General features: G+C 42.3%; 2 protein-coding genes across 5 annotated transcripts in view; one reads left to right on the top strand and one right to left on the bottom strand.

The window, feature by feature from the left end:
- The window catches only part of ccdc85cb (coiled-coil domain containing 85C, b), a 44,685-nt gene extending 37,050 nt beyond the window's left edge, over positions 1–7,635 (top strand). For all 4 annotated transcript variants that reach the window (XM_072362432.1, XM_072362431.1, XM_072362430.1 and 1 more), the window contains 3 exons: positions 3,458–3,550; positions 3,764–3,862; positions 5,469–7,635. In XM_072362432.1, coding sequence (XP_072218533.1) covers positions 3,458–3,550; positions 3,764–3,862; positions 5,469–5,558 — 282 coding nt within the window. In that variant the 3' untranslated portion in view covers positions 5,559–7,635. The remainder of the gene's footprint in view (positions 1–3,457; positions 3,551–3,763; positions 3,863–5,468) is intronic.
- A 692-nt stretch (positions 7,636–8,327) lies between these two features.
- ccnk (cyclin K) lies at positions 8,328–14,986 on the bottom strand. The gene is made up of 11 exons (XM_072362400.1): positions 14,853–14,986; positions 13,565–13,791; positions 13,326–13,407; positions 13,100–13,231; positions 11,676–11,781; positions 11,517–11,574; positions 10,920–11,089; positions 10,616–10,824; positions 10,420–10,450; positions 10,115–10,186; positions 8,328–9,726 (listed from the first exon to the last, which is right to left on the bottom strand). The coding sequence occupies exons 1-11, from the start codon at positions 14,859–14,861 to the stop codon at positions 9,200–9,202; spliced, it is 1,623 nt and encodes a 540-aa protein (XP_072218501.1). The 5' UTR covers positions 14,862–14,986; the 3' UTR covers positions 8,328–9,199.
- Between the last annotated feature and the right edge of the window lie 1,353 nt (positions 14,987–16,339).

The raw sequence follows: 16,339 nt of genomic DNA, 5'->3' as shown, positions 1-16,339 counted from the left end.
TTTTCCCAATACCCTGCAGTCATTAGATAGGCCTACTGTGCACCAGCGAACTTCATTTGCTAATAAGAGTAAGCCACTGGTTGTTCTGGAATTCTGTGAGTTTGTGCTCAGCCATGGGATTGTCTTCTTTTTTTTTTCCTCATTACAGGGTGTGGCTCAACTTGGCTCCACTCTGTTTTTACTGTTGGTTTCTTTTCCTTCGAAGGTAGAATCTTCCTTGCTTAACAGCTTTACAGTCGTTCCCAGACACTTCCTGGAATCTAACCTCATTTTCATTCCCAAACATAGTTTTCTTCTCTTTCAGGTCTAACATTTACTTGGCAATTCAATTATTTTAAAAATGACTGCTAGCACATTGATCAGACAGAATTTCATTTAGAAATAATATGGTGAGAAAATATTTATTGGCTTAGAGAAGAAGGACAATTCTTCCAGAACTGACCCAGTTTTTCACATTCTATGGTGTTGATCTGGAATCCTCTCCTTACTGTGAGGTTACTAGGTCAACAAGTGATTTTTTTTTTTTAGCAACCTGATGAAGACAGTAAAATTGTGTCTCATGTAGTCCAGAATAACCTTTTCTGTCAGTTTCATGTCCTCATCTAGCAAGGGCTTTATTGTCACGAGAACCCCATAAAGAAGTACTTATCTGTATGGGAATCAGTTCCTTGGTCCCTAATTTGGCCCAAGTTCATCCATGTATAAGAGAAAGAGGAGAAAGAAAAGATAAGACATATGGGCTTTCTCAGTGACAACAGCAGGACTTCAGGGAACTGGACTTTGTGTACCCCTCCCAGTCTATCCCAGTTATCCTTTATATTAAGTCCTTTGTCTCATCCAGACACAGTTTCAGGTCAGTGAGCGTGCATTAGGCTGTCAGAATGGAAATGATGGGAGAGAAGAAAAGATGCACAGTGGAAGAAAGCAGCCAGCCTGCATGATTCTCACAAACACAACAGTCTGTTGTGATTTTGTGTAGTCAAAGTCCACATCACCGATTCTGACAGTGTGTGCTTTCCCCCCTACTCTTGCAGGGCCTAAATTAGGCCTCTTTATGGAGGGAAACTTTCCCAAAATGTACATCCATATGAGCAGGAAACTCTGCCCAAAGCTGGCTGTGTCTTTGCACTGTCCAAATCCTTTCTGTTCACTTTACAGCTCCAACACAGAATGAAACTAGGAAAGCTGACACAGGCGCAAGCAGGAAATGTTTTCACTCTTCAGATAATGGCCACAATTCAGAGAAGTGAACATCACAAAGGAATGACAGGGATTTATATATTCTTACTTTTATTTGGCTTCAAAGTCCACCACAGATGGAGCTGTGTGGTAACATATAAGTTAGTGTGACCTTAAACACACTCAACTGAGAGGGCTGTGTGTTTTTATTCAACAAAGGGATTGTTGGACCTCTTGGATTAATAGACTTGTGCTGATCCATTGTTGTAGAGGTGTTTGTAACGAAGGGTCTTCCTTACAATCAACAAAGATGAAATTGCACCTCTTCCAAGCATTGTGTGCATTGAATCCTCGTAGTTTTTTTTTTTTTTTTTTGCTATTAACAGCAGTTTTCCTCAGATCTCATTTAGCTATGCTTTGATCAAACAGTCAGTGATTTAAATGAAAACCTTGAAATACACTTACAGAAAAGCAAGGGAACCCAATATGATAAATGGGAATAAAGAAGTAAACTAAATTGCTATAAATAACCCAAGGTGAACGGAGAGTGAAAGTTTCTATGGTATGCAACAAGGGTCAAAACTGTCCGAGCCTTCTGCATTCTATACGTAGTAAGCCGACCGTATGACCATTGACTGATAATTGGTTAAGAGATAGAAAAATGTCAAATCTCTCTAAAAATAAAGCTATTAAAATATATAATTTTGATGAAGTTTTGATAAGATCTCATGTCCACAAACATTTAGTGGAGAACGTGAAGATGCGTCACTCTGAAACTACAATATGGTGTCTAAACAAACCAACGTAACATCATCATCTCATTCTCCTGCTCAACAGCAGCCTTTCAAATAAAAAAATACACCAGAATGAAACACTTTCCTAATATCTTAATGAAATGTTTGTACTATGCTTTGGTCAAAATACCCCATGTCTTAAAATGAACCGTATACGTACACCTCTATTCAACCTGGCTGGTTTTAGGATGTGGAATGATCCACTCAACTTCACTCCGCTCCTCTCTTTTCAAGGTTTACCTCTTTTGAAACTGGTAGTACATAATATCCCTAAAGCTGAAGTGCTTTATTACCGTATTAACAAATACAGTCAATAGCCTGAGAGCTCACTCTAGCATACGCATCATATCGAGCCCAGACACCAAGCTGAAAAATACTTATCTGCCAATTTTATTCTCAGATAACTTAGATTTCCCTTGTCAGCAGTTTGGCCGTGAACAGTTGGTACTCATCCCTCTTTTTAGGCACAGGGAATCATGCTCCAGCTCAGGTTGTTGTTGCTCCATTCATCAGAATTTCCAATTTCCGATTGAGGGGGGTGGGTGGAAAGAATGCCAAGTACAAAAAAGTGACATTTTTCATTCATAATATGGACTCTTTAACTTGAAATTGAAAATTGACTTCTTCCACATAAAAGTTTATGAATATAGGGATCTTCATAAACTGATTCTCATCTTGTGGCAGGATATCAATGTGGATCAATGTTTCGTGTAATTGATGTGAAACGAAGTGACTGCTGGACAGTTTCCACATGTCAACCCTTTCGGCTCCAGTTTGATTATCATTGCATCTGTTTGCTAACAGGTTATATGGGCTCATTCTGGCACCCAAATGGTACAAACGGGTGCGGGAGGGACGTGACATACAAACTGGGGCTAACAGAGGCACGGAGCTGTGTCTAATGCAGGGTTCTGATGCCAGGTTACAGTGAATAGTGCCATTGTGTGTCCCAGAGATCTCCGTGTCCCTCAAACAGAGAGCCACTGTCTGGATCCTAACCAGGGGGGATGATGAGTCAAACAAACACTCTGGCCTCCTTCCTAGCTGGTCCCATCACACCAGGTTAAATCACTCCATGCAGGTAGCAGAGCTGGGAATTGAATGCATGGTGAATGCAAAAAGGGGAGATGAACACAAGGGGAGGAGCGGCGATTTGAGCTGGGATGAAAGCGGGTGGCATTTTCAGTGCTATGATCCAATAAAGTCCCTCTTTAAATCCAGCCAGAACACCCACTGGTGGAGAGTGTGTGGTGGACTTTGTTAGGATGAGTTCTTTGAAGTGGACTTCTGGTTTAAACTGTGTGACAGCAGATGTGACGAGATAAGAGCTTGACAGGTTGCAGAGCATGTCCCCCAGAGGTTTATGGCCTAGACCTGGCTCTTAACCTTTATCACCGGTCAGTCTTTCAATCTCATCTTTGTCGATGCTTTGCATTGTTTTGCACAAAGACTTACTTTTTTTTTTTTTCTTTTACTTTCCTCAGGGTACAAACCGTCTACCAACCAGCGAATCCTCTCCTGCCACAGGCTACCTGTCCTGTGTCCAGAAGCCTGAGGCAGTGGTGCATGCCATGAAGGTAAAATATTCAGTTAAATCATGATTTGAAGACTGATTTTTGATCACAATTATATCTTTTGTTACCCTTTTAAGTAAATGCAAAGCTGGGATGACCGCACCCGTGTTCACAGCCGTTTCATTGAAAGTAGCTCGGTAGCTAGCTGTGGTAAAAGGTGATGTCTCCATTCCTACTTGTGTGAGAGCAAACACTCCTCCCTTTGTTTGTTATCAGGTGCTGGAGGTCCACGAGAATTTGGACAAGCAGGTTCCTGAGGACTATGAGGACGATCTCAGTGAGAAAGAGAAGGCGATTGTGCGAGAGATGTGCAATGTAAGTGCAAAAGCTGTAACGCTGAAATATGTGAGACCTTCCCTGAATGAAAAAAAAATATATATATGTGGAAGGTAGCATTTATTGCTCCAAAAGCAGAATATTGCATTCAGCATTAATGACTTTGTAAGCGAAATCTGCCTTGAACACTTTGACTAAGGATTTCTGAGAACTACTGAAGATCTCCTTAGCTTTACACTTCGAGGGGTCATTTGTTCTACATAAAGTATTTTCAGGAGCCAATCCTGATTTCTTGCGGGTTGGGGCTGTGCAGCTATTTTCTCAAGCACCATGAGGAACCAATGAAACAAGAAGCCAGCAAGGCACAAGGAGAAGAAGTGGACAAGACCGTAGAAGCAAGGGCCGAGCAAAGAGCTACAGCTCTTGGCTGAGTGAGCTTGAGTGAGCTGGCCTAGAAGCCAGCTGACTTAGGTTTGCTCGTCTAAGAGCTCAGAAGCCATTGACATCCGTGAGCATGGGAGCTAGCCGAACTAGCCAAACTAGCTCTTGGGCGAATGAGTCTTAATCATAAAAATTTTTTTTTAAATCTCGCTGACTTAAAATTACAAATAAATACATATTTTGCTGCTAACTGTGATGTAGTGTCTTTGCACTGCTTCCAGATAAATTCAGAGTGAAACTGTTTAGCTAACGGTTGCATTATGCTTTGTTAGCTTTGTTCGCAGTTTCCCTACTTCTGTGGATTGGGCTTGTGTCACAAAAAATAAAACTTACTTTCTTTTTAAGAAAAAGGGAGTAATAACCTGAATCACTACAACATGAAAGGTCTCCTTCACCATTTGGACTGACATCACATTTTTTTCCACTAATGCTGCAACATAGGAATCTCCCAACTAGTTTATTTCTCTTCATTCTGTCAATCCCTTTTTCTTCACTGGGTTCAAATCCGTTCAGTTTTTGAGCTGCTTTTGCTAATGAGGAACTCATTTAGACTAATTTAGTCTGAAGGGACACTTGCAGCAGAGTCTCCCTCTTCTTCTTCTCCTCTATCTTTCCCTCTATCCCTCAATCTTTCTCCGTGTCCCTGCTCCAAAGCCAACCCTACACTGGAATCTCTCAGTGGAGGCTCATAGTTGAGCTGTCAGAGCAATTAAACTGGAGCGGCAGGGAAAAGAGCACTCCTCCCCATCTCTCAGCCTCCCATATCTATTATTCCTCTCCCCTGCCCCTCATTTCCTCCTACGTTTTTCAGTTGGTGCTGAAAAGGCCCGGTCCAGAATAAAAGGTCTGCTGATTCGAGAGAGAACAAGAATCTGTCTCTCTGGGCTCTGTAGAGGTATGTGACAGGCCAGGAATCTGGGGAGCACTACAACAGTTCCTCTGTAATATCACCAGGGGCCCCCGGGGGGCCTTCTCATTCAACGGTTGAGGGAAGCTGCGCTGAAAGAAAGGCCAGAGACAGAGGTAGCTCCCCTGCGCTGAATCGCTCATATGTGTGTGCAGTCTTTGCAGCACACTGAGTATTTGAAGGTTCCACTCTTGAAGAAAAGTTCTCCTTAAAGTCACTGCTTCTGTGTGTTCCTGTCTCAGCCAGACTCTCTGCTCCTCTTCATCTCTCAACTTCACTCTCTGTCTGTGCTTGCAGGTTGTGTGGAGAAAACTGGGTGATGCCACCGGATCAAAGCTGTCTGTCAGACAGCACCTCTCTGGGAACCAGTTCAAGGGGCCACTGTAGCAAGGCAACCGGACAGAGAGACAGATATGGGTCTACAGTACCTACCCTCACCTTAAAACACCAGATTTCTTCCTGCACCTACACGACCCATCATGCCATGTTCCCTACTGCCTACCGCACCCAGCGTTCCTTCAACAAACTCTGAGACTGGCTACAGAAAAGACTTGTTAGTCTGTTATTTACATGTACAATTTACATGTACGACATGTTTTTAATCGTTCAAAACAACTGGCAGCTAGTTCCACTCATTCGCCACTTTTCTTGATTGATTTGAAGGATTTTGAACCCACAACTGACACGCCTCTCTGCAAACCACTCCAAACACACCTTGCTTTTAGTGCATTTCGAGCATAGCTGTGCCGTTATAAGCGAGCGGTGCAACACGGTTTCAAGCACAGACCTGACGGGGCCGCATGAGCAGAGACGGCGTGGCGGTATGTTGAGATGATTCTTGATAGTACCTCCTATAGAGACCCCAGCTCCTGTCACATGTGGCCCCCCCCCCCCCCCCCCCCCCCCCCCCCCCCAGTGGTCAATGAGTATAACTAGGATTAGTTCTAAAATGTAAACTAAGTGAAACCCACTGTGATCTAGCGCCTTTTGCTCATAAGACAAGTCTATTGATAATCTAGGGATCACTGTTAACTTGTGTATATTATGTATAAAACCATAGCACTACTTCATTATTACTGTTGATTTTACTTTATCGATTTTGTATTCAAGCGTGGCCATGTGATCAATAATTCAGTTTTAAAAGCACACACAACCAGACCTTAAACAGGGTTTGCTTCTGGTATTACACTTGTTTTGCTTTTTGTTTTTGTTGTTGTTGTTATTATTCTTTTCCAGGTTGATTACTATTCCTTCTCTCTGTAACCTCTGAACATGTATCAAGTCCATTCTGAATCTGCCATTCCCACTGGTTAATGGAAGGCTAATTCTCTTACTGTATAAAACTGACTAAAATTGAATGCTGTGTGCATGCTCGACAATCATTCTCTCAGGTTGGGGGGGCTACAGCTTTACCTTCACCCATCTGTGACCGTGCGCGCGTGTCTGCGTGTGTGGGCGGAGATCGAATGGCTTTCTTGCAGCTGTAGCAACTGCCTGCGAATTTCTTAAATATTTTTTTTCCTCTTTGGGCTGTTGAACCCCGTTACATCACATTTGAATACTGCTGAAGACATTTTCCGAATCCATGCAGAAAGCTGTGTTCCATGAAGTGCAACAGCATTTTTGAAGGCTCTGGACTGACCCCTGTGGATACTTTCTGCAGCTTTTTTTTAAGACGTCTCTAGTGAGACGATGGAAAAGGAAAGTCTCACTTTTACGATTAACCCTATTTCTGTTGTCATGGATTCAGCAGGTGTGTTCACGCAGTGCATGTTTCTTTCTACTTTTTTTTAGAATATGAGAAATAAGTCTTCCCTTTGATGTCTCCACACCACGAAACGGTAACATTTCTTGATGTCAAAATGAATCAACTCAGTTTATTGGTGTATTTATTGCTTGGTGCAAGAATAGAGATCGGAGAGCAGTCAGTAACTGAGCTTTTTTTCTTTTTTAAATGATCAGATTTTCTCGATCTCCAAAGTTATCCGATAGTTTTGTTCGGTGACTGACAGGCCAGGCTCTCCCAACTCTAGTGTCATTTGTTCCAAATTCCAACACTTCTGAGGCAGCCAGCCTCTGTTCTCTTAAATAATAGGTCGAAAAGCAAAAAAAAAAAAAAGTGTCCTTTTTTTAGGAACCGATTTAAAGCCATGATACAATTTTAAATACTTAATAAATGGCATTTGATTTGAGATGTGCCACATTTTCTTGCAACGTGTGTTGATCTGGAAGCCAGCTGTCTTTTTTTTCCCTTCCCCTGCCTATATGCTGAAACCACAGTACAGAACCTTAGACTCTGTGTATTCCTGTAGCAACTAGCATGACTGTAACTTCTTTTCATGAATTTCGAGAAATGAACATTTGACGACATGAACATTTTGGCAGAATAAAAGAACTTGAAATAGGCCACTTTTAAAAGAATTTTTTTTTGGGGGGGGAATAATAAACAAGTTGCTTAATGATGCTGTGAACCGCTGTCTTTATTTGATCACTGCAGGAGTTAGACTGCCCTCTGCTGGCACAGTTGAAACTGCTGAAGGTGGTAAAACACGCTGCGTTATGGATTAAAAGGTAAAAATAACTCCTCACTTCAAGCTGTCATCCATTCATGAGATGATGTATGTGATCAGCACAGGTGAAAGATACACTTTGTGTTGAACTGATGCAGTCAGACACAACTGTAATCACTCGATTAGTAGCTTTCTGCTACTATATAGCTGTTAGATGTTATATAGATCCAAGATGTTGATTTCTCAATAACTAATGAACAACAAAACCTGTATCTGTCATGGCTAACAAGCTTCTTTTTTTAATTTTTCTTTTTTATAATCACTGAGGAATTACTTTGCACTTGTCTTTAAGGTAGGAAAGGATCTCTGGTCTTCAGTTCCTTTTAAAGAATCCAGTTGGGACTCGGGTCCAAACTCGTACAATTGTCCCTTTAAAAAAAATCCCACTCAGATGTTTCTGATCTTCATTTTTTTGACCTGCCTGATGTTTTCATCGTGAATGTAGCTCTGGCCCAAACAGTTACGATCTATCACCAACATCTCTAGATTTGTCATTTTCAGTTACACGGAAACAAGGTCAGACATGGGTGTGAAGAACTTCATCATCACGTTGTCACCGTATGCAGATAGAAAACAAGTGACTCGGTTCAAAGAAAAAAGAAAAAAAAAAGCAGGTCTTTAATGTTCATAAACTGAACCAAAGCTACGGGCAGGATACAGAGAAGAGAAGAGAAGCCTGACTAAGGCACATACAGAAGCTCTCAAACCCATCAGCTTAAATGAACACATGTGGTATGTACAAGTAAACAGACTGTCCAGTGTTAGACGTGCTTGATTTGAATACAGGTTTCCAACTCTACTGTCTGCAAGCGCAGGATTCAAGAAAATTTTCTTCAACAGCAAAAAAATGATGTTTGTGATTGAAATGGGGGGTTAAAAAAAAAATTAAAAAAGAAAAGAAGATTCTGAGCCTGTTTTCTGAGTAAAATTAAAGGACTGTAATGCAGCATGGCGTTCAGCCATCATTTTTAGAATATTCCACTCCCCCCCGCCCCCAATAAGACTGAAAACATAGAGAGGAAATGGAAATTCAGAAGAATGAACCTAGGGTTACATAACCCTAGGTAACCCTAACCCAAAAAAACAACTTTGTAACGTCTGTGAGATAGCATATGTGGCAAGAATATATATTTAAAAAAAAAAAAAAAAAAAAAGGAAAAACAAATGGTGCTAATATTTCTTGGTACATTCCCAGGACAAAAACAACGCATAAGACTGTGTTCTGGAATCCTGGTGCTGGGCACGAGTACCATCCTGTACATGTTTAAGCCACCAATTTCAAAAAAATCGTTCAAGATGCTGACTGGACATTTTACTTCTCTTCGGGTTCTCATAAGCAAGACATTCAGAGCTCACTCATCATGCTCAGAATGCTTCATTTAGAACTGTTTTCTTGGTTTGGACCAGAAAACCGCAGGTTCCTGGTTGTTCTCAGTCTCTACGGAGCTCTGCTCAGCCTCATCTCATCCACCCGCCACGGTTCAGGGGCATGCCAGGTGGAGGAGGTAGAGGCACTTGTGACTGTCCTGGGGGCACGGGGGGTGGAGGAGGGTACCCAGCAGGTGGAAGGCCAATCCCTGGAGGGGGTACATGCCCCGGTGGCATGCGTGGAGGCGGTGGTGGAGGGTAGCTGTTGTAGCCTGGCGGTGGATAGGTTGGTGGCATACTTGGTGGTGGGTAATTGGAGGGAGGAGGGGGGCCTGGAGGAGGTGCTGTAGGTGGTGGGTACACATGTGGATGATACGGCGGTATGGGAGGTGCGTAGCTGGGCGGCATGGGGGCGTAGGAAGGACCTTCTGTCTTCATGATGGACTGGAGGTTCTGATAACCCTCTCCAGACATGTACGAGCTGGTGGTAGACATGAGGTAATTGGAGGGTGGAGGAGGAGGAGGGCGATGGGGCAGTGGAGGAGGCTGGTGTGGAGGTGGAGCATGTGGGGGTGGAGGAGCTGCTTCACTTCCTGGTTCTGCTTCTGCGGGAGGAGCTATAGAAAAGAAAAAAACATTAAAAATTCCCCACCATCCTGCCAGCAAACAGAGAGGCTGCTCCTTCCAACATGAACCTAAATAACCTCTCCATTCCCAGACAGTGAGCGGAGACTACCCAGCTTCACCCACACAGGAGGGGGTCTCATTATCAGGCTTAAGCACTAATCAGACTGGTTTGGGATAGTTTAGGAGTCTGCATGTGTCTTAAAATAATGTCAAGACGAGTTGTGATTATGTAAGCAGACTAACGGCTTTAGGCTGCTTGTTATGGGCCAATTTGGTGGCACACGCCAGCATGCAGCAGGGTTTCTGGGACATAACACGTACCCAAGTTTTAAGCTATTCCTAAGCTTTTAACATAACATGCAAATGGTCAGGGCTTACCAGGGGGAGGCTGTGATGTAGGTAGTGGAGGCATTGGGCTCTCCAATCTAGGAATCTTTGATCCAACTTGCTCTGAAAATGGTCAGAGAATGCATTTAGTGACTTTTCTGTTTGTTTACATGTTAAGAAAAAGCAAAACCTTCCAAGATACTAATCCAGGCCACTTTGAATGTACAGTGTATCCGTATATCATCAAAAACGATTATTCATTCGTTTTCTTCTTTCCTAAAGTGTTTCAGCGGATAAACACTCGAATCCAAACCAAGTCATTTTTTGACAGCCTGATGTTTGACAGATGTTTTTACCTGGTGCCTTTGGTTCATCTTTTGGGGATGTCTGGAACAAATTGGAAAAAGATGCAAAGACTCAGTTTCAACAGAGAGGGATGGATGGTTGAGTAGTAGTATGCATCAATTAAAACACACCAGCTGCATCATCATTATATTTCAACACATAGAAAGGACTTTCCCGTGGCTCTGTGCAGGTGAGGTGGACGCTTACATGCGAGCGCTTGAGCTGGCGTGCAGGGCTGCCGCCCTGAGGGGAAGTCTTTTTTGGTGGTGGGGGAGGAGGGTTGGCGACTGGCGGCTGTCCCTGCGGTGCTGGAGGGGCTGGGGTCGGAATAGCTGGTGTCCGCTCTTTCTCTTGCATCTGCTGAGGGATGGGCTTGTTTCCCTGGGAGTACAGATCTAGGATCTGGTGGCAAATGTCTGGAGGACCAAAGCATGTTTTTGTTTGAGAAAAGTCTGACAGGACAAAACAAATAACAGGGACTAAAGTTTCGAATTTTGATGCTGGGTTCCACCTTCAAGCAGCTCCACTGGGACATCCTGGACGAACTGCTCCCACCAGCGACGCGACGACTGCTTGGCCGTCCACTCCTGGATGTCAAACTTACATAGGCGGCCCGCCAGGTACATGACGGCCACGGCGATGATTTCTGGCTCCCACTGCAGAGACAGCATGGTGCACAGGCTGCCCAGGACGCACAAACAGACTGGTTAATGTCTTCTTTCAGTTTAGTTCAGGAAATATCTTCCCAAACCTTCATCAGCAATATTCCAATTCAGCCCAGTCACCCATTCATTCTTCGTTTTGTCAACAAATGATGGAAAGAGGCAGGAAATTTGGGGGGGGGGGGGGCAGCAGATTTGTATTAGGAACATTGCAGGTATATAGTGTGCTTCTTCAAGTATTAGGCCACTGTGACTATATGAGTCACACTTTCTAAACAGATCCTTCCCAGACTCCAAAGCAAGATGGAATACATATTTATCAGTGCACATATTAAGTTAGATGGGAATACAAACCTTATTCTGGACACGACACACTTCTTAACATAAGAGGCCATCTCTGGAAAAGACTAGTGAGACTGGGAGGTAGTGGCGTGCAGTTCGCTCACCTGTCATTGACAAACGTCCAGGCCATCTGTAGCACCTTGCACACTTTATTCTTCTCCCCTGTAGCATCCGGAGAAAAAAAAAAAAAACAGCACCCTGCTCAATATGGGTTCCTTATTCATCGGACTGAGTGGCTGTGGCGCTGATTCGCCTCGTCTCACCTTTGAGTTGCTTGACGTAGCGCAGCAGAAACATGTAGGGGTGCTCCACCTGCAGGTCGAATTTGATCGTCTGGAGCAAAATTCTCTCCAACACCATCACCTCCTCCTGTTGACAAAACAAAAACAGGATGATTTAGACCATCTCGCTCCTAAAAATACAGAAATACAGTACAAAAATACTGCAGGAGGAACACTTCAGCCTATACGTTATATCCATGAAAACAAACTGAAAGCCACATTGAAGACAGTTTACAACTCAAATGACTTGCATGGCTTAAGCTACATGTGATGTTTTAAAGACTGAGGGTGTCTTTGTTACTCTGACTGGACGGTTTCATGCTGGTTAGTGCAGAGACTCACAGGACAAATTGTTCTGTTGCGACAGAACTGTGGCTCAGTTTTGTTGGTTTGAACTTTGACTGTTGTTGTTTTCAAGGTCTGAATGGCTGATAAACTCAACTAACCACAACCAACCAGGACTGAGGACTCTGTGGGAAACAGTCACACTCAGTCAGGAGCCCTTTTCACATTTCAGGTAAAAAGAAGACTCAATAATCTTCCCGTTTCTCTTTGTAATTCAGCAAGTTTCGCCTCTGTTTCTACCTTCCTTGCCAGCTCAGAAGCAGATCACATTTGACCTCCTCTGTACTTTCACACATGCACAACATCAGCTCCAGCTTGAAGACCATGTGAAAAGGTCTCAGGTTTACGGTGTACAATAAGAAATGGAATCAAAGCGAGGGTAAAGTGTATGCGGTACACGAGTGAGAGCAACTGTGAAAATAGAACTTAGTCTATTAACGGTACTCAGAGACAAAGTGGGACATGATAATATTGTAACCTTTAGTTTTAGTCCCCTATTACAGCAAGGAATACCGCGGAGCTATTTTCTAGTGGCACTAGATGACAAGATATCAAATAAATTAAGGACGACTGACGAGAGTGCGGCAGTGGGTCTTAAGAAAGCCGCAGTTGCTGCTTCTGTTCTCGAGGAAAGCTGTGAAGATTGGCTTTTCTTCCCTTTCAACTGGAAAGCACCGTGTGACATTGAATCGATATCTTTGTTGCTAGTCAGTAAAATCTTTAACATTATTGAAATAGTAACCATTGAGTTAGGACATTTTGCATAATCATCGACCCAGAATGTATTGTGCACATAAAGTAATGGCAGGCACTGTAGTTCAAAATAAGATTTTAAACAATTCAAATATTCCATATGCTGCTCTATCAAAGAGGGTAAAAAGAGGACATCAAGGTCTTTACGTCTTATCAATCTGGGTTACTTTGCAGACAGTTACACACCATCAGAAACTCTTTAACCGAGAGTATTAGAAATATTTTTGGACCCATACGACCCATTTTGTTACTGGCATGAAAAGGACAAAAAAGAAAAAGGAAAACGGGAAAACGAAAAGAAACGTCACCTTGGGATCATCCCCGAACTGGGCAAACTGCACGTCATTCAGTAAGCTGCGTGCTGTTTTAATGATATCTTTACACTTCTTTGGAGTTTCCTCTACTTTTCCAGCCAGGAAAAGACAGCAAGCACCCGTCACCTGTCGAAAGCACAAATTGCACCATTAATCTCACGCTTTTACTCCCCTTTTAAGGATGAGGAAAAACTAAGGATAACCGTAACACTGAACTTACATATCTGGGGAACTGCTTGAAGGAGTGAAACATGTAGAAGCGATGAAAATATATGATGCCAGTCGCCAGCGTGTCATAGTGTCTGCTGACCGTTAAGGATCCCCACAGTTATTTACATTACAGTTTGTCAGATATGAGCAGCTATTTATATACCTATGCTGCCATAAATTAACTTTGCATCATGAATTATGCTCCAACTCTCCTCCCAGTATTCAAATGAATTAACCAATCAAGGATACAGGCCAAGTCGGGTCCCCACATCAAATATGAAGCGGGCTCCCTCTCTTCGATACCGAGCCTCCGTGCCAGGGTCCAGGCCCTCAGACTGAGATGGAGTGTGGGCTAAATCCTTCTTGTCCCAGTACCAGCATGGCTTGATGTGGTCCAGAATAGCTTGGCCAGAAAAGTTCTCCTTGGATTCCTTCATTGATTGAGGGGAGGAGGTGGATGGACCCGCTGTACTGGACTGCAAAGATGCAGAGGCAGAAAAGACTATAACCAATCATGTCCAATCAATGATTATGAGAGCACTTTTATGCCTGACAATTCCCAGTTTTAATCTGCAAAAATGAGTTACAACAATAAACTCAACATTTTTTACAATAGCTTGAGCTACAAATCTGCTTCTTTTAAATCACTTTTGCTTGCCATGTAGTCGGTTGACTTATTAGCACCCTTCTCTTCTTCAGCTTCACCTCAGTGGTAGATAATGTACTTCTATTTCAATACATAACAGCTTTAGATTATTTTCTACTGAGGGAGAAAACAGTCAAAATTACTATTTTGTGACAAGTGAACATCAGTTGCAGTTGACCATTGTAACCAATAATCTTACAACAAACATGTAATAAAACAATTTCGGCATTAAGAACGTTTTATATATCGACAATAGTTAAGAAAATACTTTTACAATGTGATATTACCAAGTCAATTTAATAAAAAAATCTGAATAGTTCTGCTACCACTGTTAATTATGCTAACTACTGACAGTTCAACGGTAAGGAGTGCGACAAAGCGAAATCGGGTGTTTTGGCCTATATTACGTAATTTTTTATACATTAATAGGTACCTCCCGACGACTCCCTCGACATTAATGCCGTAAAATTAAAAGATTAAGGTGTTGTCAACAAAGAGGGTTGTCAAATTGGCATAACGTAAGGGCCAGCGGCTTGCTATCATTCACTACTAATAGCTTGAGTTTAGTACCTTCAAGTTAGCTTTTGAAGACTGAACGTCCAAGTGTGCGTTGACATAAGGGGGATGTGTACGAGGCAAAATTAACTCGACATGGTTGCTATAACGCGCTGGCAGGTTAAAGATGTAAAACCTCACAAAAAGTAGGAAGGCAAGAGACAGTTAAACAGGCGAACATCTTCGCAAAAGTCGTTCGGCTAGCTAAACCCGGCTAGCAAACTTGCTCGACTCGAGGCTTAAACACCGCTGATGCTAGAAGTCTCCGACGTATAAAAGTAGCAGGAATTGGCCCAGTTCATTTCCCTCCTATTTGTAATGAAACACAACACGTACCTTTATCATGTAGGCGTGCGAATGGATCCCTTTTAAGAGCCAGATGTAAGAATAATTCGCGGTTATTCACAATAAGTTGGCTAACAAGTGATGATCCACAGACCCCATTGTAACAAGGGTACCGCCATTTTTGCCCGACGTCAGAGACTGTTGGCATACGTCATGACGCAAGGCCTCGGGTACACGCGTGCTGTGGTAGAGTTGTATTTTTTTATATTTTCTTCTAAATTGATTAGTTCAAAACCAGAATTGACAATTCCACTCATAGAAACTATTTTATATGATAAACGTATGAATTTATTTATTCATTTATTTATTTTGTGTCGAACATATGTTGTTATTAACAACACCCACTAGAGGGAGACAAATAACAATTCGTGGACTTTGGCAGGCAGGACAACATTTTTTTTGCAGACACAAGCACTCTGACCAGATTTGACCAGATGTCTCACTTGAAGAACGAGTTCATTGTCTACAAATGCGGGAATGAGGTCGTGCCAGTCTAAACAAAGCGAACCAACACAAACAGCTTGTACATTTAAAATATGCTGAATGATCACTTTGTTCTGTCATTTTTCACACACCAAACTGTGAGTGTGTCTGTCACAGAGCCGTTCTGCACCCTAACACTTTGAGAGAGGAGCCCCAAAAACCCCCTGGTTTTCCCCTAAAGAAACAGAAAGAAAATACTACTCCCATGTGTATGGTGTTGCAGAATTATTTATATCGCTTGTGTGTTGAGATGGATGCACTGATTGATTGTGCAGCGGCACTTGAAAATTAGCAGAAAAATTAATTGTTTTCTCTAAAATCAACAACGTTAAACAGAGCCTACATTCTTTGTTCATGTAAATGCATATAGCCTCAAATCAACATTGCCCCTAATGTCCCTTTGTAAGTGGCTTTGAATAAAAGTGGTTTCTAAATGAATACATTTCATTTAATTGGTCAGTACTGACCCTACTTGGGTCAGAATGATGCAGAAACATTAGTCTTATGGTTTACTTTACCCAGAGGCTATTGTTGAAGGTTGATCAAACTTGAGAAAACCCTATCTTTTGTGTTGTTGTTCGGTTATTGTATGAAACTAAACTACACACAAGAGGAGCCCAGGTTTCACCTTTGAGTTGGCCCGTTGATTTTGAATGTATGCATGGAAAACTATACAGTTTGTGATCATGCAATGTTTTAATCAGGGCAAATAATCCAACATTTAAAAAGTTACATTAGGTCAAAGAAAAAAGAGTTTTTATTCCTATCTTTCAGATTTTTTTTTACTGATGTATATATTTGTTAAAGATGGTCACATTTATTTTGCTTGGGCCCTCCTGTCTCAGATTGGGACAGTTTCGCCTCAGTGTTTTCTGGAAAAACTACAAAACACTGCTTAAAATCAGTGAGTTACAAGGGACATTTTTACAAGCATTTGTGGCCCTGTGCACAAAGATTTAAAGCACCTAGATTGGATGTCTGTTTCCACCCATACT

Source organism: Leuresthes tenuis, unplaced genomic scaffold, assembly GCF_036924035.1.
Source record: "Leuresthes tenuis unplaced genomic scaffold, fLeuTen1.0.hap1 SCAF_13, whole genome shotgun sequence".
In the NCBI taxonomy this organism is placed as follows: domain Eukaryota; kingdom Metazoa; phylum Chordata; class Actinopteri; order Atheriniformes; family Atherinopsidae; genus Leuresthes; species Leuresthes tenuis.
This window is presented reverse-complemented; position numbering and strand designations above follow the sequence as displayed.

Coding starts and splice junctions, on each gene's coding strand:
- ccnk (XM_072362400.1), bottom strand. Junction 11,090..11,516: donor TGGACGTTTGTCAATGACAG/GTGAGCGAACTG, acceptor CGTCCTGGGCAG/CCTGTGCACCATGCTGTCTC. Junction 10,451..10,615: donor GCCAGCTCAAGCGCTCGCAT/GTAAGCGTCCAC, acceptor AATTTGTTCCAG/ACATCCCCAAAAGATGAACC.